This window comes from Cyprinodon variegatus, unplaced genomic scaffold, assembly GCF_000732505.1.
Source record: "Cyprinodon variegatus isolate N-32 unplaced genomic scaffold, C_variegatus-1.0 Scaffold104, whole genome shotgun sequence".
In the NCBI taxonomy this organism is placed as follows: domain Eukaryota; kingdom Metazoa; phylum Chordata; class Actinopteri; order Cyprinodontiformes; family Cyprinodontidae; genus Cyprinodon; species Cyprinodon variegatus.
Genome location: NW_015150557.1, coordinates 157,353 through 184,818, shown reverse-complemented (window position 1 = coordinate 184,818; position 27,466 = coordinate 157,353). Strand labels below are relative to the sequence as shown.

The window sequence follows — 27,466 nt, the reverse complement described above, 5'->3', positions numbered from 1 at the left end:
TGTGGGAGTGGGGCTCGAACTCAGAATCTCAGGATTCCAAGATGCCCCCCTTAGGTGGTCTCTATCGTAGTTAAAGGGGAACGCTGTTTTTTTTTACATTGGGCCCTTGGTTTTACGTTATTACATCATGTTCTACTCACCCATATGAGTTTTGTGTCATTTGGAGCTGTTCTGGAGATATTTGGTTAGGTTATATCCAAGTAAGTCTATGGGCAACGACTTGAAGGCACAAACTAAAACTGTTCATAATGTGTTCTTTATGGTACGCGAGCATTCATAACATGTAGGCTAATCACTGTCCCCCAGACATCTGCGGTTATATTTTTTATATTTATATATTTTTTAAACAAAGCGGAGTGTGTATGACGTCATCCGCACACGCCGGCTACCGATCATTCATCCTGTTCCCTGAACTGCTGCTAGTTTTACTCACATGCCTGGAAGATGTGTAGTGCTACTACCACAGATGATCTCGGTCTGTGGAATGGAATTGAACGCTTCAGATTAGCTAGGCGAATTAATATAAGAGGTAGAGCGTAGCCGCCTGTGACAACTCCAGTCTGGCATTGTAATAAGTAAAATCAAGGGCCCAATTAAAAAAAAAAAAAAAAAAAAACGGCGTTCCCCTTTAAGGAGACCAAAAACTTTGTTTCACTTTTTAGTGTATGAAATCAATGCTATGTGTGGGGCTGTTCAAACATGAAGGCTGCACTATAAAATGCTATAGCAATTGCTTTCACACTTTAACTTAAATCATGTTTATTGAAATGCAAATTTTAAAGTTAATTTTGCTTAAATTAAACCATTTGATTTGCCAACCTGAAATTGTTAGTGGTTCCAATCTAACCACCTCTTGCAAAACTTTCTGGAGGATCCCCTGACAACAGGTGTTAGTAGCTATAAACAGGCTGCAGTAAATATACCTGATACCTCATTCACTCAGATCACCCTTTTTGTATATAAAATAAGCTTATCTTATCGTAGTGGTGTATACTGGAGGGCTCGAAATCTGCCAGATCAACAAGCTCCTTTCTTTTCTCTATCAAGCGCTGTAAAGTGTGATTGGCTGCAACCACTTACTCCGTCTCTGCGGGGTGGTCTGCCTTCTGCAGTGGTTTGTTTCTGGATTTTGACAACTTTTATATGCGATGAGTTTAATGAGCATTTATAAATTATAAATTCCTGCTCTTAAAAAGGTTGAAATTATACCACCAATCGGATGCTGTCCACCGTTTCCAGGGTGACCCCCACCACCCCTCCTCCCCAAGCTTTCAAAAGCGACAAATTAAAACAGTCAAGGGAAGAAAAAAAAACCAGAAGTGATAAGAAAATTGAGGGAGAGAAAAAGAAAACAGTCGTTTGAATTAAAGAAAAATATCTATAGGAATGGAAATTTAAGGTAATTGTAATTGTTTTCAGCTTGAGCAGTATGCGGGGTTAGTGTTTTGATATCAGAAGGCCAGTTGGTATTTATGCGCGTATAGCGAATCAATCAGCACCGGTCTGCTTGGACAGCTCCGCGCTTCCTCCCTCCTCCTCCCCCGTATCTCTGCCTCTCTCTATCCGCTCCAGCTGAAACGCTGCTCGGAGCCGCACAACGAGCCGTGTCTTGTCTGCTCGGCTCTCCCTTTCTTTCCTTTTTTTTCCCCTCGCTTGTCCTCTCGATCTCTGCGGATCTTCTGTGCTTTATTTTATCTCCTTCTTCGAAAACGCTTAAGCTAGATGCCAGTGAGTCCTGTGAAGTAGTCGTGCCACCACCGCTAGAAAAAAAAAAGGAACTGAAAGAAGAAATTTCTAACTGCCTTTGCCTCCTCCTCGCAGGAACGATTCTTGGGGAGCCTGGTCCGCGAAAGGATGCAAAACGGTGCTCACAGATGCATCCCATACAAAATGCTCGTGTGATCGTGTATCTACCTTCGCCATTTTGGCTCAACAACCGAGAGGAATAGTAAGTAGCATATTGATTTGTTATTCAGTGTGGGTTTGATGGGCTAATGTAAAGGTGAAAACCTGCGTGTTTGTGCGTGCGTGCATCCGTGCGTGTGTTGGAGAGAGAAAGAGAGAGAGGAATGGTGACTACCGAAAATTGAATCTTTGGCGTGCTAATCCCCTTAAATAGTAATTCAGCAGTGCATGGAGACTGTGTGGGGATATTTTCTAGTTTCTGCTCAGGTTTTCATAGGCTACTGTAGGAACATGGATGTGGGTAAGGGTGTGATCATGCTAAGGCCCTTGAGGCACGTTTTGCTTCCCATCAATCAAATTTGTTTAGGGACGAATACAAAAATGTTGCACAGCAAAACATTTCCCATCAACATCAATGAAAGCAGAAAAATTGTCATTTCAAGAGAAATTAACCAATATTGAATACATGGGGACCTTGATGTGAGCTACTGCAACAATAAAATATGTTACAGGCTTTTTTTTTCTGCAGGCCTCAAGCATTCGCAGATACAATAGATATACATGTGTAATCATTCATTTGTTAACTTTGCCTTCCTTAATTTGAGATGAAGTATGCAGAATTCAATTGGCAATGTTGTGCTACTCGTGGGATTTTATTGTGAATTTAATTAATCTCTTGCTATCATAGCGTGCAAAGTTTTTTGCTCTTTATCCAAAGCCCCCACATGCACCTCAACCCTCTTAGTTAATTAAGGAGCCCATTGTGCATAGGTTTTTAGATTGGTGGTGGTTGTTTTGATTGCTTCTCCACTTCAGGCTATAATAAAGATTTACTGTCCTGTATATACCACAAAGACAGCCTCCCACCAACTGGCTTGTCTCTGTTTGTATGTGTCTTCTCCACAGACTATGGAGTACTCAGGGGTCCCATCTGTGACTCTGATAGTTGGCTGTGGTTTGTCTTGCCTCGCCTTGATTACACTGGCAGTCATCTACATTGTCTTATGGAGGTAAATGCAACCCTCAAAGTTAAATTTGTGTGCTTTCGACATATTTAATGCTGTAATACTAAACATTATTGTCTTTTAATAAAACATGCCATCAAAAAGTGCACAAGTATACTTGCTTACATCACTTGCTTTTTGTTTGTTTGTTTGTTTGTTTGTTTAGATATATCCGATCTGAACGATCCATTATTCTGCTGAACTTCTGCCTTTCTATAGTCTGCTCAAACATACTAATCCTTGTTGGACAAACACAGACCCACAATGTGGTAAGTCCCACTCATATTATGGAACAGTTTGACAGTTTTAACAGGTCTGTGTTTTTTTTTAGTTAAAATATAATAATGACCCTTTTGAAAGATTTAAGAGTATTTTTTGTTTGAGATGCACCAATCCGATACCTGGAATGGATATCAGCTCCAATATTGATTAATTAGCCAGATCAGATGTGGATGATTTGATATTGGATATCAGAAATCCAATCCAGGGCACTTAACATGGATCTGTTATTTCTGTCTTTTTGCTGCTTATTTTTTAGTAAATAACAAAGAGTATATTTATATCCGTGTTAATTTGTTACCTTTTTGAACAATGTTCATGTCAAGTCTAAAGCCTTCACATGGCTACACATAAGATCCATTCATTCAATAGTTGAATCAGATTGGTATTAGATATCAGCCAATACACTCAGCCCAGGTGTTGATATCGGACTGGATGGGAGAAGACTGGATCACTGCATCTCTAATTGTTTCATCTCTGAATTCTGTTTTAGTCTATCTTGTTAACTTTTAAGCTTATATTGCTTAGTGAAAGAATCTTCAAGGGACACATTCCTCTATTAAGTGGCCAAGTATGGCAAAAAAAAGGTGCATTTTCTTTAAATTCTATGGTTTTAACATATGATTTAGGGTTCAACAATTCAAAGTCCTTTGTCTCTTGCAGCTACAAAATATAAATTGTGTATAACCAAAAAACATTTTGTATTTTACATGCCTATATATGCAGTGTACTTTACGGTGAAAATACATGCTTTGTTTTTCTATTTGAGATTTGTCTTGCACAAAAAAACATTTAACTATTAAATGGATATCTTATGTAGAATAATACCAAGTTCTTAAGTTCTGTCTGTATTTATCCAAAACATTTACCCCACTTTAAGAGATGGAATATCTGGTTTTGGTGTAAATACCATAAAAAAGACCAAAAAAAAGTGTTGTTGCGTTACTGTAATGCTGAATTTGAAGTTCCTTGTGGTGTTTATAAAAGCATACAGAAAAACTGCCAAATCAGCTCCTTTCAAGTGCTTTTATAACTAAAATCACTACTTTTCAGATAGTGTTGCTCACTATGTAATAGCCTAAAGGGACAAAAATATGTGTAGAAAGAATGAAAAAATGTGGCTCTAGAGCCACAGGTTGAAATCCCCTGCTATAATCGTGCTGGTTTTTTTTTTTCTTTTTTTTCATGCTGTAGAATGATTCAAACAAACCAAGTAACAAACCTCAGACTGTAGATTGTACAATGATATTGTTCAAAGCAGGAAATGTAAAAAGTTTGTGAAAAAAAATCTAGTTCATTGCTTAAACTCCAGATAAATATAAAATAATACAATTATTTACTTTTACTGTGAGGTTTTGAAGTAAAAGTTACATTAAAACCCTGTTGGTACTTTCAAAATGTCTGATCATTCCACTTTATTACTTGGTAGCTGCTTTAAAATGTGATCCTTGAGAGTAGGAGAGGAGACTGCAGTTACATAGATTTTATGACAGTTTCTCCTTTTTGCAAGTATTTCTTTTTTATAATTACAACAAAGCAGGACTGTTCTAAAGCCTTGAAATCACAGCAATTGGTTCAGCACAATTGCCCTTTGGCAAACTTTTGAATCCAATGTATGTTTATTGAAAGAATGATTCAACGGCAAGTAAAACTTATTCATCTACAAAACCTATTAAAAAAATAAAAACTCATGCTCTTAGCCATGTCAATGACAGCAATAGCACGGATGGATTCAAATATAGTGTTAACATAGAGACATCTGGTGCTCCATAATTCAATGACATCCCTTACTAAACTATCTCACTACCAGTTTCCAGTACTGTAACCAGCCAGTAAACAAATGACTGATATAAAGGATTGTTTGGGCAGAGAGAATTTGTTTGAATTCACAAACTGCCCACACAGATGCCCTTCTCAGCCATCTAGCAGCACTACAGAAAGCTGGATTGTCTAACTACGGGCATATCCTTGTATAACACTTCTCTCTGTGTGGTTTTACCTTTTAGAAAATGCTTTTTGAATTCTGTTTTTTTTATCATATTGAAGGTTCTTTGTATTAATCTCTGGGCCTTAGTGTTTTGCTCTGTTAGCAAGTTGGTTTTTGTTACTGTTTTGACTTTGTTACAGTGCAATCATTTTAGCTTTTAAGCAACTTACTCTGTGTGGTAATTTTATTTAAAAACAAAAGATTTTATGGTTGCATGTACTGTATTCTTTTTAAGGATGCACAATACTAAAAAAAATGCAGTAAATTAAACTCTCAGTAAATGATAGTAGCCTATCACTGTTGTGTCAAAGCAGTCATTTTCAATATTGCAGAAAGAAATACTGTGATGATTGAAATTTGAGGGAATGTGCAACTCTTCTGGTTCCAGATGCGGTTGATAGACGCAAGAGCACTTTGATAACTTAATACAGACAATATTGCTGATTTTTCCGTTAATAACTGACTTAAAATAAGAAGTAAACATAAAAAAACCTCTCGTGAATCATACATTTTTATTTCAACACAGTACATTAAATGTGACACAATTCGCATTAGTATTTGCTTGAAACAAAATGACTCATTTCATGCCAATCAAAATATCAGAAACTGTATGAGATCATCTGCTTACTTGCTGGCCCTTGTATAGCTGGCACACAGTAGCAGCATATTCCATGAATGTGGAAGCCCTTAGGGCATTTGTTTTAAAGCTGAACTGATTTGAAGTCTTGTCAGATTTAATCAGGCCTTCATTCATCCACCTTTTGTTGATTATAAGAAACACTGCTTAACATGGAATACTTACTCTGCATGCTTCTAATTTGATATCTGTCTATAAAATCAAGAAAAGGATGACACACTTTTTGGAATTTTAAATGTCATACTAGAACGGTTTAGGTGCTGATGCACTCTCAATAAATTCAAGTGACTTGAAATGGGCAAACTGTGTTAAGATTAAATATTGACATGTATAACATGCAAGCATGTTATATTTAGAATACGTGAGACATCGATAATTGTTTCAGTAAATTGATATTTAGTTGGATTTAGAAGAGACTTTGAGTTGGCTTTGCTTTGACCTAAACCTAAAACCACAATTGTGGCTCTTGACTTTATGTTCAGATTTGATTTTGTGCTAGAAGGTTTACCCTCACTCTAGTATAGAGGCTTTTGGAGCTTCAACTGTGTTTTATTTATTTATTTACAATTTATTATTTATTATTTACTTTCCAAAGGAAGATTTGCAATTTTTGCACTATGTCAGACTCACCACCGGTAAGTGAAAATGTGGACGAGTACATAAGACGGCCTTACGTAAACATATCATCAGAATGATTGACAATTAGGAGGACCTCATATTTAGAATATCCACACAAAAAGAACATCTTCTACTATACCTTTAAGTGTAACTATATTTTCTGTCCTTCACAAAGTAAATGATCCTCATAACATTATGCTACATCATCACATTTAGTCTTGAGGGTTTTTTTTTATTATTTATATACATTTCTTTCTTTTTAGGCTTATGTTTTCTGCTAAGTAAAACATTTTTCCAATTTATGTTTTAAAAAAATATTTCTTAAATTCTGACAGTTTCAAAAAGTTAAAGAATCCTTTTAATGTGTAAAAAAGAGCTTAATATGGTAGATCTATTTAGCCGTAACTGTACTATAGGAAAATAACTTCCAGGGCGTTGAACTCATCAGCACGTCCTCTTTTGCTCCATGTTGAAAATCCAGCTACAAAAATATTTGAGAAATATTTGATCTGTTTGATCAAACATACAGTCAAGCTCCATGTTTCAGCGGTGGGCCAGCAGGAGAAAACCGTCCCTGTGTGGGTTTAATTGCCACAGTGCCTAACATTGCTTCACTTGTTTTTCCTCCATCTCCTGCAAGATATGCATGTAATTGGCTCCTCTGTTTGTGGATTCTGAGTTACTCGTCATCTAATAGAAATCTTCTCTTCTTTGTGGAGGTGTCCACTGTGAGCAGGAAGTCAGTGAGTCACAAGCGTGTGCGTTTTCACTGTTCCGCTGTCCCATCCTTGTTCATTTAGCTTTGAGATTTAACAGCGGGCATTAGGATGATCCTTTAAAATTGCTATAACTGGCAAATACACAGAAAGCAATTAAATTCTAAAAAGAACAAAAAGGAGAACCTTATTTCAACTAAATTGCAAGTAATATTAAGTATGTAATTTGGTAAGAGTTGCCAAACTAAAGAATCTAGCCATCTTAAGTACATTGGACAGACCTGTTTTATGATACAGTATCTGTGGTCAAATGAAAAATTGAACAACATTTATGGCCATTTTTGATAAGATTAAAAACAAAATAATGTTTCTTTCATCTCAAAAGAGAATTCATAATTACTATATAACTTTATGACTGAGTCTTGTAAAATAAAAATTTTTATTGTCTATCGCATTAAAAATGCCTCAATCCTGACTTTATTCTATGTTTTATCTACGCCTTTAGAGGTTAGAAGTATTTCTATAATTGCATAAATCTTAAACAGAAATCCTTCATCTATATTTACTGTAGTTCAACTCATTGTGTAGAACTTTGGAGTGTTACATATTCAAATAGGTAATGAGGAAGTTGACTTATTGCCTTTTTCCTGTTAACAACATTTTATAATATTGCTACCCAAGTTGCTTTTTTTAGGTTACCACCCAAACAACTATTCTTTGAGGCACTAAGGGAGTGTGCTTTAGCCAAAAGAAGAACCAGGCTCTTCAACCTACATCGAGACAAAACACATTTGAATATTTAAGTACAGTTAAAGAAGTTGGTTCAGATACCTCTAAAGCATTTTAGTTAAGGTTGCATGTCTCCGTCAGACTGTCCTAAAATTGAGTTGCCATTTTCTCCCAAGTAAGAAAATCTTAATGTGATACATTTAAAACATCTAACATCCAGCATTGCTGTAATTTACCATTTAACAGCTAGTTTTTACATCTGTAAATCATTCAGTATATGAAGAGTACTATTAACAGTTTCTAATTGGTTCTGAACCCCCCTGATAAAATATTAGATTTTTTAGTACCATAAATACAGCTTGAACTTTTTTATGTTTGGTAAAATAATAATTCGAGGTTCCAATGTATTTTATTTGGATGTATGTAAACAGGCCAACATAAAGTAGAGAATAACTGGAATGAAAAATACTTATCGTTTTTAAAGGTTTGACAAATAAAACTACAAATGTGGCACAGATATGTATTTAGCTCACCTGCTCCAACAATTTGTGGAACCACATTTCATTGCAACTGTCATTATTTGGAGACTTTACCTCTACAAGTGATGTCCATCAAAAGGTCAAGCTTTTCTCTTTGCAAAACACAGTACCTCAAGCTCATTCAGTTTAAGGAAGATTTTTTTCAGCTTTTCAGGCTTTGCCACTTGACTAAGTTGTGGACTTGGATTGGAACATGTTGTCTATGAAGAGACTTTGATCAACACATCATTCTGTTCAGTATTTAGTTCTGGAAGGTGAACTTCTGCTCAGTCATGTTTTCTCCCTGGATTTCCCTGTTTTTACGTGCTTTCATTCATTTTATAGACAGTACAAACTCTGTTAGCAATGCTTAATGGTTATAAGTTTAAGTAAAAGTGCCCAGTTTTAGGTCTTTGCCCTGTAGATAAATATGTAAATTTTTTGGTCCCCTGACCACAGAATTTTTTCTTCCAACTTGATCATTGGATCCATGCAGGTTCTCCATGCCTATCGTGGAGCTCTTGGCTGCTTTGCTGATTAATCCTCTCCATGTTTGGTCTGTTAGTTCAGTTGCTCAGTCATTGCTTGACAGATCTGAGTTTGAACTATTTCCTATGTGATGAAAATCTGGTTATTTTGGTTGTTTTGGACTTCTTATGTCTTATGTGGTTTTCTTGTTGATATGTGCACCCTAGTAGACACGGAATTTAGGACTTCCTCATCTTCATCTTGTTTGTTTTTAACTAGCAGAATCTAATAACACAACTTAAATCAACCAACTGTTCAGTACTGCTGTTCTAATAAAAACTGTAATCTCTGTCTATATTTTGCTGCAGTAATACATCACTGCTATGTTTTTTTAAAGTCTTGACAATATACCTTCAGCTGGATAGAGACTAAAAGGTCTTAGCCAAACCTTTAGTTTATTGAGGCCACAGAAGGGAAATTCCTCATATTTCCCCCCCTCATCTAAAACTGCCATTGCCAACCTGGCCTGAAGACACCCTGTCACCGCCTCTCCTCACCTCCGCGTCTATCAGCTCTGCCACGTTTTAATATGGGCCTTTCCTCAGTGCCTTTGTTTCCATGGATACCAACATAGTCTGCACAACATCCCCCAGCATTTGCCTTTGAAAAGGGCAAACTAAATTCAAGGTTTGAACCTTTTTTTGTGTATTGCTGCCTCTGCCCAGTCTGTCCTTAGACAATGTGGTCATATAGGATCATTCTTACTCTTCCTAAAACATTTTTTATCGTCTTGGAAAAATGAGGCTGGATAATAAAGGCATCCAAGTGAATCGTGAAACATAACAGTTGCAAATGACCTGTTTCCAAGTAACAAGGCAGGCTCTATTTTCAGCACTTTGGACAGCACACAAGCAGCAGTTACATCTGAGATAGCTATAGGGGTAAGTCTGCAGGGAGAATAGTAACCAAACCAAACAAGGTCTGACTTCCTTTTGTCTGTTTGTTACCCAAAAATCAACAAACAGAAAGATGACATCACATTTTTCAGGGTTTTTTTTACTGGACCTGATAATCTTTATTTCTGATAAAGGCTGTTTCGGACTTCTTGTTTATGGAGATGATGTCCCTACATTTAGGGAATATGCAAAACCATAATGGATCTGTTGTTATTGGGGTCATCATTGAAAATATTTTTAAAATATATAGTTTTTGGAGTTCACCAAGCTAAGAATATACACAAATAGAATTTTTGTATATTCCAGAATTTACATATCCTTAAATATAGCATAATAATTACAAAAGCATGTTTGTCAGTTTAGGTGTACTGGTATTTATAGATTACAAAGGCGAGTATTTGTATATCCAAAATGACAACAAATGAAACGGACAGTAGCAAGGTGTCTTTCCTACCCCTTTCAATCTTTGTTTATATATTATTTTGCCCCCCCTAACATTTGATAATCTCACAGTGGCAGCCATGGTGCTGTGCTTTAAGTCTCTGACTACCATGAATGGGACTGGCCTGGGTTAGAATCCAGGTTTTGGCAGGAAGGACATTCAGAATAAAAACTTTGCCAAGTCTGATGAGCAAGTCAAACATTTGATAGATGAACACAAAATTGAGCATAGCTGTAGAGTTAAAATAAAGCAATACAATGTTTTCCAAGTTTATTAAAAATCCTACATTCTGTGTGATCAAAGGGGAATTTAAACAGATGAATGCTACTGTATACTTTTCAAGTGTATTTTTTTCATAAAGCATAAACAAAAAAGTATTCCTTTTCTTTTTTTATACTCCAGTTTTACTGAAAAATGAGAAGTAAAATGGTTCTTCCTCTATAGATAATGTCCTTCTCTGTTAAAGTGTTTACCTTCCCTTGGTGTCCTTGTTTTGCTTGTTCACAGCTGTTCACTGTAAAGCACACCTGCCTCCATTATCAATCCCCAACGCTTTCCTCTGCATTCCACCTCTCTGGTTTTCTTCTTTCATTATTGGTTCCTCCCCTTTCTCCATCTTTATTGCTTTGTAAGTTTTTTGCTTAGTCATTAATCCTACCCAATGTTCTTTACAAGTTTATATACACATTTTGGTCCTACTCACTCATAGACAGCCTTGCTATATTGTCTAGTAATGGATCTTTCACTTAAAGCACACGCTCTTTTTCTTTATAGCATTGTTGTAGCCCCACCTCATGTCAGTGTGAAATACTTGACCTTGGCTCACATGCCTCCAGGTGGAATCCTTAGCATACTAATGAGGGTTAGTGCAAAAGAATGCTATGCTATTCCTTATGCCAGCTGGTCTTGTTGGGATTTGAGTAAAACGGCCTCCATTGCCTCACTAGTGCTCAGATTCTGAGAGAATCTCTTGAGAGTAATGAAAAGGCTTTTCAATTCAAAGATTGTATTTTGAGGCCAGCATAATATAAAGGAATGTTGCCCACTTGACAGCTGTCCATTAACAGACATTTTGGATGGAAATATGGATGAACCTACGAACCCACAAATAAATGGTAAAAACAAATAACAGAGAAATACAAGAGAGAAACATTCTTGAGATGGTTTTAAAGCCAGTTTTAGAGCTTAAGGAGAGTCACAAGTATAGTCTGCATCTGAGGTCATAACCAGGCCATAGGAAAGATATGTTGTATTCTTTATGTGCGGACACTTCCTAAGCAGAAACAATGCCAATGTTGTCTTGCCTGGGTCTGGAGGCAAAAAGGACTTTTGCTCCTGTGCGCATAGTCCTCTTTTTTAGATGAAAATAGATTTTGGGTTACATTTGAAAGGCTGGGCCCCAGAGGGTGGAGATAAGGAGGAAGGGCAGAGATTCTAAGTTGCTTTGGATCCAGAGGGATGTTTCCAGAGCCTGTGGTACTACGTGGGGTCATGCCAGTAACTGGTGTTGGCACACCATGATTTCTTTAGTCCAAAGTCAGCACAGCTGTCCACCAATAAATATAGGAGCATGCCATTCTCTCTTCTGCAGAAATGCTTGCTGATAACCTTGACTTCATTTTCTAGCAGTACTTGGCAACTGTGCACACTGCCAACAGTAGCCATACTTAATTTCCATGGTATCACCATGTTGTTTTGACCAGGAAACTGCATGATTTACATCCCACAGTCTCTGGGGTATTGCTAAAAGTAAAACCAAAGATGAAAAAAGATGACCCAACCAAGCGTAATTATTTTTATTTTTTTTTACAGTCTGTCTGGCATTGTGGCAATAAGAATAATTGTCTTGTCTAACCCTAACCCAACAGATTTTACTTGTACAAGTGTAGCAAGCTTTGAATATGCCATCCAAAACCTGAACATACTCTGTAGTCAAATGACATCACTATACCAAATTTACCACGGCTATAAATCCTCATCCATGAGGGGAAGGAATATCATTGTGCCATATAGTATATTTGTGCCATCTATTTGGAAGGAATGTCTTGGTTTACGTGTATATTTGAGGAAGGTATCAACTTTTAAAGTTTCAGCAATGTCTGAGTTGCATTATAGAATATTGCATATATGAAAGCAATTAGGGGTATTCCACAATCATAAAAAAAACAAATCTGACTCTTTTTTTCCTCTTCGATCAACAGGGTGTGTGCATCATGACAACTGCCTTCCTGCACTTCTTCTTTCTGGCATCCTTCTGCTGGGTCCTCACAGAAGCCTGGCAGTCATACATGGCAGTGACAGGGAAGGTTCGCACCAGGCTCATCCGGAAGCGTTTCCTGTGTCTTGGCTGGGGTGAGTGAGTGGCTCGATTCAGCAAACTGCTCCCGTCACTTTTCGCAGCTGCCATTTTCTCAAAGTAGCTCTCGGCAAGGTGTCTTTACACAGCAAACTGTACATCTTTTCAGTTTGCTGCTCTCGTCGTTTCTATAGGGTGGTTGGATCTTCATTCTGTCAGCCTCTTTGTTGAGATTCTTTTGTGCATCAGTCAAGCTCTCTGAGGACTGGATAAATAGACCGGCCTTGGGCAGAGAGTGTAACGTGTTTGGGAGGGGATATATAGCCGTTTTCTTCTACCTTTATTTCTTGTAAAATATTTGTTGTGTAACCAATAAGTTGCAGTATATTGGAGCAAAATAAAGTTTGGGGTTGAAACATATAAAAGTTATAAAAAGCGAATGTTAAAGCAGGATTAAGTATGGGGTAAATTTTCTTATTTATGATTTACATTTGATAAAATAAATGCAGTTGTTCAAAAAGGACAATATGTATATGGCAGAAAATAATAAAATAATGATATGCAAAATACCAGCACACACATACATGTATTAATAATTCCAAATCCTCTGCATCAAAATGCAAGATTTCTCCTTCATGTGATCAATGTCAGTCTGAATCCTCTGTCCGATTAGCTGCTTCTTTCAGACTAAGAGAAATCTCTACTTAAAAGAAAAAAAATCAATCTGATTATGAAGAGCCCACTCTCATTCTTCTTGTTACCTAGCAACAAACAAGGCTCTCTTAGTCATTGCAGTGCCACTGCTTGCTGGAAAACGTGGACAAAGGCTGTTCCACTATAACTTGCATTTCTCTTGTTTAAAACCATAGCAGTCATTTTGTCAATAAACAACTCATATGCAAGTAAAAATTGAGAAAACATGAACAAAATGAATGCATGCAAATACAGTTTCTAGAAAGTAAAACATATTTTTGAATGAAATAAACCAGGTGAACCTGATATGAACACAGCTGATCTATGAAGCAACATGCTGCCCAAAGATTTACGTTGGAATCTTAATTCAGCCGGCTTCAGTACAGCAACCCGCACCGAGCTGTTGCTACCTTTTGATTTATAGTGTGCTTGTGAGCACTCAGCACACTTTACCTCTTCAGCACTGCAGAGAGGCACAGGATGGCCTCGGGGTCTTTGGCTCGTGCCTCCAGGAAACTGATTACATCAATAGCACCTGCCCGCGCCACTCAGGGAGGAAACGCTTTAATATTCAGAGCACACAATAGTGAAGACTGAATCAATTACACTGATCTATAATGAGGAGCCACATAGCAAAAAAGCTCTATTCCTACTGTGTGTGTGTGCTTTTGTGTGTGTGTGGGGGGCGATTCACAATACAGTGATGAAATATAGCTACTGTACATGGCTTCCTGTTTGCAATGCTCTGCTGCCATTTTATTAAAGCACCATGCAGCTATTTTTTCATCCCCTCTGAATGGAACTTTTTACTACACAAGTTAAATGATGAAATATGCAGTATAGCTGATCACATACTCTCAGATGTCTGCATAGCCTCAGGCTGTGGTCTCTGAAGGAATTACTTTAGCTAAACTTTGTTTAATGAATAGAAGGTACATAGACTTTGTTCTTTTTTCAGAGTTTATTGGTTGTTGTGACCTTAACTGCTTAAGTAACTATTAAATGTTTTGTCTTTTAAAGGGTTACCAGCTTTAGTTGTCGCAATTTCAATGGGATTCACTAAAACAAAGGGCTACGGGACGCCCTTATAGTAAGTTTTTGTTTTTTATTTCCATGTTTCTTTAAAATTCTGCACACCAACACCCTGGGTTCATGGAAATACTCAAAGGGGCTTAGTCATGTTATATAATATTCTTTTAGTTCATATGGCAGTAGCTCACTCCAACACATACATAAAGGTTTGCCTGTATAGACTGTGTTTATTTGTTATGTCTGAGTGTTACGTTTTGTTCCTGCTCAGTTTGACTGAAGCTTAAGCTAAAGCTGTAGCATTCAGATGTCACTGCAGATGTATGAGTAGACATCCTTATTAATACTGATACTACTCATAGCAATGCTATTCTTAGTCTCTACTGTACAAACAATATTATGAACATTATGAACAAAGATTGATTAATTGAGTTAAATGAATAGAGCAAGGAGTGGAGTTTTAGGAGTGGAGGGCTCATCAATAATTCAAACTGGGAAAATGCTACTTCCCCACCACATACATAGTCATATGTCTTATCCAATTACTTTTTTTTTTTTATTGAACTGTCCTACTTTGATGCTTTGTATCTGTTTGCATTTGGTACGAACAGGATATTTCATTTTCCTCAATATTGTGATATGAGGCTCTGGAAAGGACTCACTAGATCTTAGTGATGCTGTAGGTTAGCTTATTATATAAATCTATATTGGGTGATCTTCGACCACAAAAAAACATTGCCTTTCTGCAGGTCAGCTCTATTAATTAGCAGCATCAGTTTTCACCATCTAGCTTTTTTGGTAGCTCCACAGTACTACCAGCAGATAGTGCACATATCTGTTTATGTCTGCTCATTGCAACTAGTGTTGAAATTCTATTTAGGCTCACAAAGAACTATCAAAACACGTTTTTGGACTTTTTTGTATTGACATATAACATGGCAATGCCCCTTTAAGAATAATGATCAAATTCTTCTACATTTGCTTTCTTATTCTAAATAAAGCCATAAACTAAACCCCATTAACTTCATCAAATTTCAAAATAGCACAGCAAGACCCCAATTTCATGTGAGCTGCCACTCTGCTGGAAACCAAACGCATAAGCACTGCTTAAAATCTCCTTAGCATTTTATTGCTCTGTGAAACTTTGGGTGTGGAGTAACAGCATATGGCACCTCTCCTCTGACAATTGGGCAAAATAACAATAGTGTGTTTGTGCACCATTAACGTAGAAGTTAATGCTGTTGTGGGAGTTAATTGTTTTTTTCCTTCTTTCCCCCACAGCTGTTGGCTCTCCTTAGAGGGTGGGCTCCTGTATGCCTTCGTTGGACCTGCAGCAGCTGTTGTTTTGGTATGTCTTGGTTACCGATGTCTACTTTTTATCCCACACTTCTCTTTTATACGATACAGTGTATCTAAAATGTAAGAAAAAAATGTAATACTTCATGAATAATTTAATTAGCAATGAAAAGCATTATCGTTTGCAATGATGCATCATATTAAATCAAGATTTAATATGATGCTTTTTAGCTACAGTATGTTTTTTTTTTCAAAGTTTAAGTAATAAGCATCCCATCAGGCTCAAATAATCCATTTGTATTTATCACATAATAGTCTTTCATGTAACTATGAGAATTATTAAGTATTTATGATTTAGATTTGCCCAGCATATTATATAGGATGGAAATGTAATTGCTCTATATTTGCAGACTGGTAATTAGGAAATTCCCAGAAGTCTGGTCATTATCCAGATTGCTAAATCACCAAGACAGCAGATTCGTAATGCCATTTTTCACCGTCGGCTCTCCATTCTTTTACGGAATATGAAAATAACTAAATCATTCTAGTTACAAGTAAAAAAAAAAATCCCTGAAGTTTTTGTTTGGCTGTACTTTTCTTTGTGATGAACGTTAGAAGGACACAAGCTCCCGTTTGACCATCTGTAGTGAGAATATCATGCCATACAGTTATCAAGTTATAGCAGTACTGATAATTTAATTCCATTTCTTCTTCCAGCAGCCAAATCCAATATTCCTAATAATTCATACTGACTTTATTTTATTGTTAAATATTTAAAATAATTGGCATCTCTGTTAATATGTCGGAACATATTGCCTTTTAGAAGAATGAAAACGTATTCATACCTTTTTTCAGATTTTTTCATGTTCCAACCATAAGCAGTGTATTTTTAGATTACCACAAAGCAGAGCATCATTGTGAAGGTGAGGTAACATTTTACTCAGCATTCAAAGGTATTGCAAATAAAAAAAAGAAAAGAAAAAGAAAAGTAAAGCACAGTTGGTTTTACCTCCCTGGTTCAAAGATTTTTCGAATCCCTTTTCAATGAAGATTTCGGTTTAGTGTTAGAACTATTTCGGGTTTATTGTCTGCAAACTAGCTGAAGTCCAGCCATAAAATGTTTTCAAGTTTTATCAAAGACTCTCAGTTCAGTTCAGGTCTGAACTTTGTTTGGGTCATGCTAACATCTAAATGTGCTTTGATCTAAATAATCAGTTTCACCTTTGTAGGTTTCGGGCAGCTGTCTTGCTACAAGGCGTAATATTTATTTGCCTTAAGTTTGTTGAGTCCATTTTCCTATCCTATAACCTGATGTGTTCATATTGATGCACCATCTTAAGTTTCTAACCACCTGTGTTAATTTACACACAGGCTAAACGGATTCTGACTACAGCGCCTAGCATACACTCTATAAGGGTTCTGGCAAAAGGTTACTCATGACTTTGAATTTCTTTCAACAAAATGATCTTTTTGCCACACCTTAGGGTGGCAAAAACTTCCCACTTCAGCATCTTCAGTTGCTCTAGAGTATCCATGGGTTTCATTTCTGCCTTTATGAATATCTTTGCCTGACCTTTCAGTTTACAATGATTGACTGAGGTCATGACATACTATTTTAATTTTCAAATGATGATCTAAAATTGATGCATGATTTTTTTTTTCCCAATACTTGGAATACATTACCCTGCTGAGCCCTCTCCACATCTTTAGCATTGTTTTTTTTTCTGTCTTCTTGGTGATGCATTCAATAGCAAAGGCCTTCACAGGAAAGCTGGAATCACCTCAAGTTGAATGACCAAATTTAAATGATGCAAATTTTAAGGCAAATTCTTAGAAAGATGATTACATATTTATGTCTAATTTAGATTTTCTTTCAAAACTATGTTCTGCTTTGTGTTTATCTTATCAGTAAAATTTGACCGAAATACATGGGTGTTTGTGGGTGTCATTTGCTCAAAATGACAGGGAGATCTTTTAGAGTGGGATATTTTTTTTTATCTGAATTTTCTGCTACCCCCTCTGTCAACAGGTCAACATGGTGATTGGTATATTGGTGTTTAATAAGTTAGTGTCCAGAGATGGAATCCTGGACAAGAAGCTGAAGCATCGTGCAGGGTATGACAGCACATCCTTGTTAGTACCTGATTTTCTTCTTCATTTTTCAATATGATTATTTTGCAAAGTGCAGTCATATTAAAAAAATAAACATGTGTTAATATGAGGATTGCCAGATTAAAATAACTAGTTGAAAATAGCAACCTTCATGCAGGTTTAAATATAATTTCCATTTAATAAATTTTTATTAATCTGATATTTTATTGTATTTAATCAGAAAGTCATCTCAATTTTCAGGAATAAAGGCCTAAATAAATGATTATATGTTTTCTATTTTTAATATGACTGCATTCAGTATGCGTGGATATATTTCATGTACACATGCAAATCTGCACCTACTTTTTATGTAAAAAAAAAAAAAAATGTTAAGAAACAGAGGCATAAGGAGGTTAGCTCTCTCTTGGGAGGAAAATTTAGTTTTATATCTTTGTCAGAATGAGTCCAGGATAAAAATGAAAACGATATTAACAACCACTTTGTCATAGTCCCTGTTGTTAGCATGATGGAGGAAATGTGCAGTCAGGTGGATGTTGGCATTGTTTGTCATGATGTTGTCCCAATGTCTCTTGTGTCCCACAGACAGATGAGTGAGCCGCATACAGGATTAACTCTCAAGTGTGCCAAATGCGGTGTTGTATCAACAACTGCTTTATCAGCAACAACAGCTAGCAATGCGATGTAAGTGCCTGTGAATCAATAAAACAATGCTGCAGGAGTTTCTTTATGTACAGGGTATCCACTGTAGGGTAAATTCAGTTTCCAAATGCATCCATGGTACATCAGAACTAGTGTGGAAGGGCTTTTGAAATGAGCTTACATAAACATCAGTATGCCGAGCAAAGCCTCGCCATCATTCTGGAGGAAAGAGGTCGTCATGGAGATTTAACTCAACTCTCCAGACCTTATCTAGTTTGTCTCTGGCACAAAATCCTTTCTCTCTTCTTCCAGGGCATCGTTGTGGAGCTCCTGTGTCGTCCTACCTCTGCTGGCTTTGACCTGGATGTCTGCCGTGCTCGCCATGACGGACAAGCGCTCTATCCTTTTCCAGATCCTATTTGCCGTATTTGACTCCTTGCAGGGTTTTGTCATTGTCATGGTGCACTGTATCTTGCGGAGAGAGGTAGAGCCCCCTTTCAACCCCCCCCTTACCTCATGAAACTATTTATAACATTTAATACAAACTGAAATTCCTCTTGTGTTTACTGTAGGTCCAAGATGCTTTTAGATGTCGGCTTAGAAACTGTCAAGATCCAATCAGTGGTGATGCAACAGGAACCTTCCCTAATGGGCATGCTCAGATAATGGTAGGCATAGTCACCCTGTTACCTCTCTCATTAGAAACTAGAAATTAGATATTTGAGCCAGACAAACGATTCCCTTGTTTTTTTGTTTTTTTTGTTTTTTTTAAGAAAACTCATAAACTGTTCCTTACGCTCTTTACAAATCTTCGTTTAGCCTACTTTAGTTTTGTACTTCTATTGTATTATTGTGGTAATTTCTTTGAGTTTTAACTTGACACAGAGTATTATTTCCCTTAGATTTAACTAAACCAACCTTTTTACAACCCAAAGTACCATACAACATAAAATCTCTGAACATCTGATTAAAAGGTGTTAGTTTTTTTTCTTTTTAAAGACCCCAAGTCCCAATTGTTCCTATTTTTTTTATTTAAGGTTCCTTTCTGTAGAAAAGCTCTGTTTTCTTTTCATGTAATAACAGGGGTCTGCTACCTGCCTGGCCTTTGAAATAGGACACCAGAATTTTCATGTTGTTCAGTCCTGCCACTGGCGACTCAAAGCAATGATCTGCCATTAGGATTCTCATATCCCGCTGTGGAACAGTTTTCACATTAGCAGAGTGGTGTAGAGGCAGTGTACATCCAGTTTGGTAACAGTAAGCGTGAAATATTTGCAGCTGCCTTAGCAGCATTTGTTGTCTTTCCTATTTTTGTTGATATATAGCAGAAAAGCTACATGTTTTTTTATCCCCCATTTGAAACAACATCTATATTGATTTACCGCACCAAAATGAAAAAAAAAAAACCCTCTAGTTTTATTAGTTTGTTTAGTAGTTTTATCTGTAACATGAAAAAAGAGAGCATGACTATCTCGACCTTGTCCTGCCAACCAGGTCATTTTTAGCCTATATAAACAATTCAAAATCCTGTGTGCATTGCATTTACATACTGCCTATCTATGGAAACATTTTTGTGTTCAGCTAAGGGTCCTAAAAATTTTCATTTTTGGGTTTATGATTAAAAAAAAGATAAAGAAAACAATAATAACACAGATCTTATTGGTTTCTCAGGGTCAGTTTTTAGTAATATTCTCCTGAAAAGAAAAGAAAAATGTTTTACAGAAAAAAACAGCAGGCTATCAGCTTTTACTGTACCACAAAGGCTCAAATGTTATTTTAAAAGGAGGAAAAGTTTAACTGAACACGATTCAATTTATTTAATGAATGCTTTAATTTAATTTTTATATTGGGAGCAGTTTTCGTTTTTGATTTTTCTGTAATGTGCTTTGATAATGAGCCAACATTTTAATGTCACAGTTTTTTTTCCAAATTCTTTGCATAAATATACAAAAAACTTTCCTGTTTCTACAGACAGACTTTGAGAAAGATGTGGACATCGCCTGCCGATCAGGTATGGAACATATGGTTTCCTAATAACACAATTTCCCTTACTCCAGTTAAAAAAGATATAAACAGTATAAAAAATAACATAAAGTAACTCTGATTAAAAAACAAAAAAACAACATACCCAACAGCAACTGTTCACAGTTCTGAATACATGAGATAAAAACATCAGAGAAAGAGCTGCACATTTTTTCAGTACTTCTATAATTTTGGAGATTATTGATGTCATTTCATTTGTATGTCATAGAAAAGGGATACATGATATAACTGTTGAAAATAACATAACATTAGCAGGAATAGCAGCTTTCACTGGACTAAAGCTTTGTCTGTCTGCAGCCTCCTCTAAACCTTTGAAGGGCACATCCAAAATGGATCTTAAATGAATTACTAAACTGACCATTATTCAAAGCCCAGAGAGACACAGAAACTAAAGAAGCTGTCTGCTTTGATTACACCATGCCGTCTTGCAAGCTAAAGTGGAAGCAACGTACCTGGTAGCAAAGGGCTGATCTGACAGGTGTCATTTATAAATCATGACTAAATCTGAGACCAAAGGAAATATGTCAAAAAGAAGTCAATTGTACAGATAAGTCACTCAGTCTGCAGGATGTATCTCTATCGTTTTATATATAGAGATAACAATTGTATCTTTCAGAATAAAATGTGTTACTTGAATGGTTATGGAAGGCTGAATGAATTAGTGCCCCTTGGATTTTCAGATTTTCTCAATACATGCATTTGGATTTAATGTGACAGACATAAACATCTATAGGTGTTCAGCATTCGTTGGTCTCATAAATCTAGGCATATCCACTCTAGTCAACTCCTTTCAAAAGTTTTTCTTTGTTATGCAAAGTTTAAGAGGTTTGCTAGAGTACATTAGTTAATAAACATCATGAAAGACAAGGAACACAGCAGACAGCTCAGAGCTAAGTTTGCAGAGAAATGTATAGCAAGGATATGTTAAAACCTAAGCTTTGGAATATCAATCTATCTGTCTTTCACGCTTGTTCATCAGGTTCGTCTATCTACTGAAATATATGGGCAAAAGGCATGCTACACCTTAGACATGCAGCATAGAGACACATAACCATACACATAAACCTAAGAGCAATTTAGAGTAAACAGTTAACTTGAGAGTAATATTTTTTGGACACATGCATGGGGAGAACATGCAAACTATGTGCAGAAATATCCTAGAATAGGATTTGAATGCAGGACCTTGTTGCTGCAAGGCAACAGTGATACAAATTACACCAACATGCCACCCACTGTTCAATCCATTAGCTAAAAATAGATGGGGGGGTTGGCACAACTGCAAATCCACCAAGACATGGCTGTAGACTTGGAGAAGATTCATCCGAGCAAGGAGCTACAGAAACCCTCAACTCTAGTAAAAGAACATTGTCTTATTATTATTAATCATAATTTACATTTAATGGTAAAATAAATAGTTTGCGTAAAATCTTTGTTAGACTTACATTCAGAATGTTTTGTGAGGATGAAATTTAACACTTCAGTGTACTAAATGTAATATACCCACAATGAAATATGGTCATGGCAGCATCCCATTGGGTGGATGTATTTCTTTAGAAGGGACAAGAAAAGCTGGTCAGAGTTTTAGGAGTAAAACCTTTACAAGCTGCTGAAGATTTGAGATTGGGACACAGGTGCACTTTTCTGCAGACTGACCCTGCTGACCCAGCCAAATTCGTAATCACCTGATTTAGATCAAAACGTATTCATGTTAGAATGGCCCAGCTAAAGTTCAGGCCTAAGTCCAAAAGTAAATCTATTGCAAGATTTTACAATTGATGTTCAGATATGCTTTCCATTGATTTGGACTAAGCTGAGCTTTTCCAAATGAAAAAATAGACTAAGGCCACATTCTATAAGCTGATATACAAACACAAAAGAGTTGCTGTGGCATTTGGAGTAAAATCTTGTGTTATATTGATTTACCGGGGCTGAATAAAAGGCTGTTACACTTTTAGTTGTTTATATAAAAGTCTTAAAACTAACATATATCTATTGGTTGGGCTGTCTGTCTGTCTGTCTGTCTGTCTGTCTGTCTGTCATATATCATAGGTGTGTTTGCAGGAAAATAATTTATAGCATTCATCTCCAATCACTAAGTTACCTTTTTGCAGATAAGGGGATTTCTGGGAGAGATTAAAACCGTACTTTCTTTTTTTTTACAGCAGAAGTCTCTTGAGACTTCTCTGTTTGCTGTTGCATTCTTTTGTATTTAGTGTTATGTCACACTCTGAGTATTTTCACAGTTACTCATTCTATGATTACAGTTTCCACTCAACAGAACAACCTCCCTTGAGGATTGTTTGAATGTGTTTAAATGGTCTTGTTCTTTGTTCTCATTTTACAATGTTTAAAACATTAAAGGTCCTTTCATTAAGAAGACTAACTAATACCTGTATTGCTCTGCCCTCCAGCACTCCACAAGGATATGGGCTCGTGTCGTGCAGCCACCATAACAGGTACCCTCTCCCGCATTTCCCTCAATGATGAGGAGGATGAGAAAGTGCCTGAGGGCCTCAACTACTCCACGTTGCCAGGCAACATCATCTCCAAAGTGATAATCCAGCAGCCTTCAGCTCTGCACATCCCAGTAGGGATGGGGGAGCTGAAAGACCAATGCATGTCTGAGAGCAATGCGGACATGAGGCGTACAGTGTACCTTTGCACAGATGACGGCATGCGCCAGAGTGACCACGACATGGGCGGTCACGACATGGAGGGTCATCCGGTTCAGGGTCAAATGATGGAGACGGACTACATAGTGATGCCTCGTGCCTCTGCAGGTGCAGTGTCTGGGTCAGCCACACTGCCTACTCTCATTAAGGAGGAGCCCAAGATGAGTGCTGGGATGGATACGCTTCCCCATGAGAGGCTAAAGCATTACAAGATAAGTCCTGACTTCAATATCAACCCGTCAGGCATGGACCACATGAATGTGAACCTGGAGCACCAGTATCCTAGTGCTCCAGAGCAGATGCAAACCCTGCCCTTTGAACCTCGCACAGCTGTTAAGAACTTCCTTGCAGAGATGGAGGAAAGCGGGGGCCTTTCTCGGAGTGACACTGGCTCAACAATATCAATGAGCTCCCTGGAGGTATATACTTTCACTAGATTAAGCATAAAGAGAACAGAGTGTCAACTTGTCAAGTATTGATCTTTTTGGTAAAATATGGAGATGATTTAATGAGTTGAATCCCTTTTTTTTTGTCCTGACAGAGAAGAAAGTCAAGATATTCTGATCTGGACTTTGAGGTATGTAAGAAAAAAAAAGATTTATTCTGAAGTTGTGCTCAGCTATTTATGCATAAAAGGCTGTTTTTGCTGTTGTGTTAGTCATTTGATTTACTAGTGTCCGTTGTGCCTCTTTAGCTTATTGGAGTAGTACAGCCTTGACTCATCAGGATTTATAGACTTTCTGTGTAGTTAAGGTAAAAGCAAGGCTGTCAGCTGACAAACAGGGCAGTAGCTCTCATCAACATTTTATCCTCCTCCATCTCCTTCATCCATTAGCTATATGTTGATTTTCAAACTGTATGCTTTTAAAGTCATTTGCACATTTCACATCTGATTTTATCATTGGTCAGCAATGAATATTGGCTTGCAGGTACATAATCAAACCCCCCTTTGGCAGATTTTTTATATTTCTTTTTGCACTGTCAAAGCTTTACTGCATATATATTTTGTAATCTCTGTCAAAACATGGGAAACATGTTGCTTCTGGCAGCTATTTTGGCTCTGGTTGCATTTTGTTTTAGCTTAGATGCACACAAACACTTTAAATGAAAGAGCTGTGCCAAGATTTTGATCACCAGGACTCCTTTACATCAACAAAACCCTAAATGAGAAATGATAGCAAAAATGACCTATGTTTAGTCATCATGTGTCCCATAAACTTAACTTTAATTATCACTGTGTTTCCTTTATTTTGACAGTCATTGTTGTATATGCAGAGGAAAGCATTTTTTTTCTAAGACTTGGCCTCTAAGAAAACTACCATGACACTAACAAATTGATCAGAGGTGGAGGGGGTGGAGAGGAAGATGCATTTCCATTATTGGCTGTCAATACCAAAGCAAAAACCCTTGCCATTGCAGAAAGTCATGCACACCAGGAAAAGACACATGGAGCTGTTCCAGGAACTGAATCAGAAATTTCAAACCCTGGACCGATTTCGAGACATACCAAATATGGGCAGCATGGTGAGTAACAGGAAACCCAGGGGGGTGGCTGTCAGCTAGTTAAAGATTCAACATCCAAATAATCTATTTAGGCATTTGGTGCAGGATACATTTATGTATTATTGTGCAAATGAGTTTTTATGTAGCAAAAGTTTGCCTTTCTGCATTTAATAATCATTATAGGGGCTGCCTCTTGAAAGCAACAAAACTTTGTCTTCTCTAGGCGAATCTCAAGAATATCAAAATAAAATGAGAACCTTTGGCAATTTTGCTACAGTGGAGTGCATCAATTCCAATGCAAGGCCATAAATGCACTTTTATTTACATGCATATTTATCTTCTTAGCAAATCCATCATTTTTTTATTCATTAATGCATGGCAGATTATTTATTATATCAGCATGTATGTATTAGTCCAATAAGGCCAGTCTCTCTCTGAAACTATGTGAGAGGTAGAACTCGACTTCATTAAAAAGTCAGGGTATTTATGCAATACCTCATGACCTTGCCACAAACCAAAAGGCTCACCATCTGTCTCCACTCCTGACTGGATGTGTAGACAATGGGGACATCACACTAAACCCATCTGTCTCAGATGAACTGGGTGGATTCTTTTTTCAAACATATCTTAGATGCAGTGCTGCGAAGTTAGAATATTCCCCTTTTTTTTTGTTAGCATTGCAAAAAATTTAAATCTAAGTTTTATCTTATTAAAAGAAGTGCAATTTTTCTTGAATTAACCAGGTAAGTTAGACACTTTGCCAACAGAAAAGACATAACTAACATTATATGCAATATATATCTATTGATCTTATAATAAGGGTTAAAATACTAATTCCATTGGCAGATCATCTTCTCTACCTGCTCAAATGAACAGTAAATACACTTATTTTAAGACATTTTTAGATTTTTAGATAGTATTTTTTTGGTTTTTAGACACAAGTGAACCACAGGGAAGGCTTCGATCTAAGAATAGGATAACAGTCGTGTTTTTGGACTGTGGGAGGAAGCCGGAGTACCCAGAGAGAGCCCACGCATGCACAAGGAGATCATGCAAACTCCATGCAAAAAGACCCCAGACCACCCACTGCTCCACCGTGCAGCTCTGATGTTAACCCCCCACATACACATGCAAAAGCTCCTAATTACTTTAAAGAGATTATGGATGCAGCCTGAAGATCTTGTGCGTCATAGCGCTCATCACTCGTCTGGTGCCCCCCAAGCCCCTACTCTTCAAAAAATATATATTACATATCATTATAACTTGCCCTTTCTCTGAAAATGTCTATATTATATATCATATAGGGTCAGTCTGGCCTGGAGAGCTATCTGTCATTCAGGTGTGACAAAAACGGGAAAAAGTATCTGTATCAAAACTTTGCAGCACTGTAAATATTAGCCTTTGAATTGCACCACCAGTTCCACTCACCTCTGCAGTACATGCAGCTGCAGAACCGTTGCCTAGTTACCGTGCAAGTACCCTTTTTTTGTCGAAAACGAGTTTCTTACTTCCCCTATTTTACTTTTTTCCCCTAAATGATTCTATTGCAGAGCTGGCAGCAAACATTAGTATTCATTTTATATTCCCTGATGGGGAGCAGCTTCTTTCCCTTATTTGCACTAATGTCTTTGGGACTGTCAATGAGAGCACATTCAGAAGAACAAATGGCTCACACATGCAGCACATCCAGTGCTCTAGTTTCTGAGCTGAAGAAAGGAGAGATCTGCTCCATGTTATTAGAAAGCATGTTCCCATTTAATACACTACCATTTTCTTTTTGTTATTTGATGCTTCTCTCAGCATTAATTCATTATTTTTAATCAGCAATGCTAGAAGCTCATGAAATGCCCTCCTGATTGTACTGACCTCACTGAAAAAGTCTGTTTAGAATAAAAAGTAGCTGTTTAACCTACTAAGGAAGTCACGCTACTAACATGACCTGCTGTTGGCCGTGTTCGCAGGACAAGGCAATGCCAAAACAGAACCCGTGGGAGAGCTACAATCCAGCCTGTGAGTACCAGAACTACGCCACTATGAATGTACTAGATTCTGACACCAAGGACTCGCTGGAGATGACGCCTGCAGAATGGGAGAAGTGTGTCAACTTACCCTTAGATGTCCAGGAAGGAGACTTCCAGACAGAAGTGTAAAGAGTCAAGAAGGTGGAGAAAAAATGCAAACTTGGAAAGGAGGAGAAGGGGATGTATTTTGCACTGATTAAAGCAACAGACTTTTCTAACAGCCTTGGCAAACATATCTGGAACTTACGAGCGTGGCAGGGACAAAATGTGCCAATACAATATATGGACCGGTGAGAGAGGAAAAAAAAGAAAAAGAAAAAGGGATAAAAACATCAGTGTTACTTTTTGTATTCTCACTAGTGTACTTAGTGTGGGGCAGCCTGGTGTACAATATTTACCATCCTGTGTTACCAATTATCTGTGGAGGAATTGGCTGAAAAAAAAACTCTCTTAATGAAACCTCACAAAGCAAATGACATGCCATGTCGTCCCAGCTTCATCGGGTCTAGTTTTGATTTCCTAAAACTGGACCTGGGAGCACAATGTATATATTTATGCAGTTTTTAAAAAGTTTATAACAGTCCGTTTGGCCATTACTACACTTTTTACTTTATAATATAAAACATGGGAGGCAAAGAGGATTTTTCTGTCATATTAAAATGAATGTTTGTCAAGCTACATTCTTCATTGCTTTAAATGCAATAAAGATAATACTCACTTTTATATAAATAATATATTTCACAACTTTAATACTGCAGAATCTGCTTGAAGGATCCCAGCAAGCTCTCTCATCTGCAGCTCTGTATAAAATATTTAAAAAAATGTTGTACGGTGTAAATAAACTTTTGTCTACATATGTTTTACTTGTGCCAATTTATTTTATGAGGTAAAAAAAAAAATGCC

The 27,466-nt window shown here is 37.1% G+C and overlaps 1 protein-coding gene across 8 annotated transcripts in view; it reads left to right on the top strand.

The window, feature by feature from the left end:
• Nucleotides 1–26,860, top strand: part of adgrb3 (adhesion G protein-coupled receptor B3) — a 147,167-nt gene extending 120,307 nt beyond the window's left edge. For 5 of the 8 annotated variants that reach the window (XM_015374517.1, XM_015374513.1, XM_015374512.1 and 2 more), the window contains 15 exons: nt 1,822–1,948; nt 2,812–2,915; nt 3,076–3,178; nt 12,461–12,611; nt 14,269–14,338; nt 15,559–15,625; nt 17,603–17,706; nt 18,268–18,366; nt 18,637–18,808; nt 18,897–18,992; nt 20,296–20,335; nt 22,779–23,458; nt 23,581–23,616; nt 24,459–24,563; nt 26,504–26,860. In XM_015374517.1, the coding sequence (XP_015230003.1) occupies nt 1,822–1,948; nt 2,812–2,915; nt 3,076–3,178; nt 12,461–12,611; nt 14,269–14,338; nt 15,559–15,625; nt 17,603–17,706; nt 18,268–18,366; nt 18,637–18,808; nt 18,897–18,992; nt 20,296–20,335; nt 22,779–23,458; nt 23,581–23,616; nt 24,459–24,563; nt 26,504–26,692 (2,143 nt within the window). In that variant the 3' untranslated portion in view covers nt 26,693–26,860. The remainder of the gene's footprint in view (nt 1–1,821; nt 1,949–2,811; nt 2,916–3,075; nt 3,179–12,460; nt 12,612–14,268; nt 14,339–15,558; nt 15,626–17,602; nt 17,707–18,267; nt 18,367–18,636; nt 18,809–18,896; nt 18,993–20,295; nt 20,336–22,778; nt 23,459–23,580; nt 23,617–24,458; nt 24,564–26,503) is intronic. The other 3 variants (XM_015374514.1, XM_015374516.1, XM_015374515.1) reach the window with 3 other exon arrangements.
• Nucleotides 26,861–27,466: the final 606 nt, after the last annotated feature.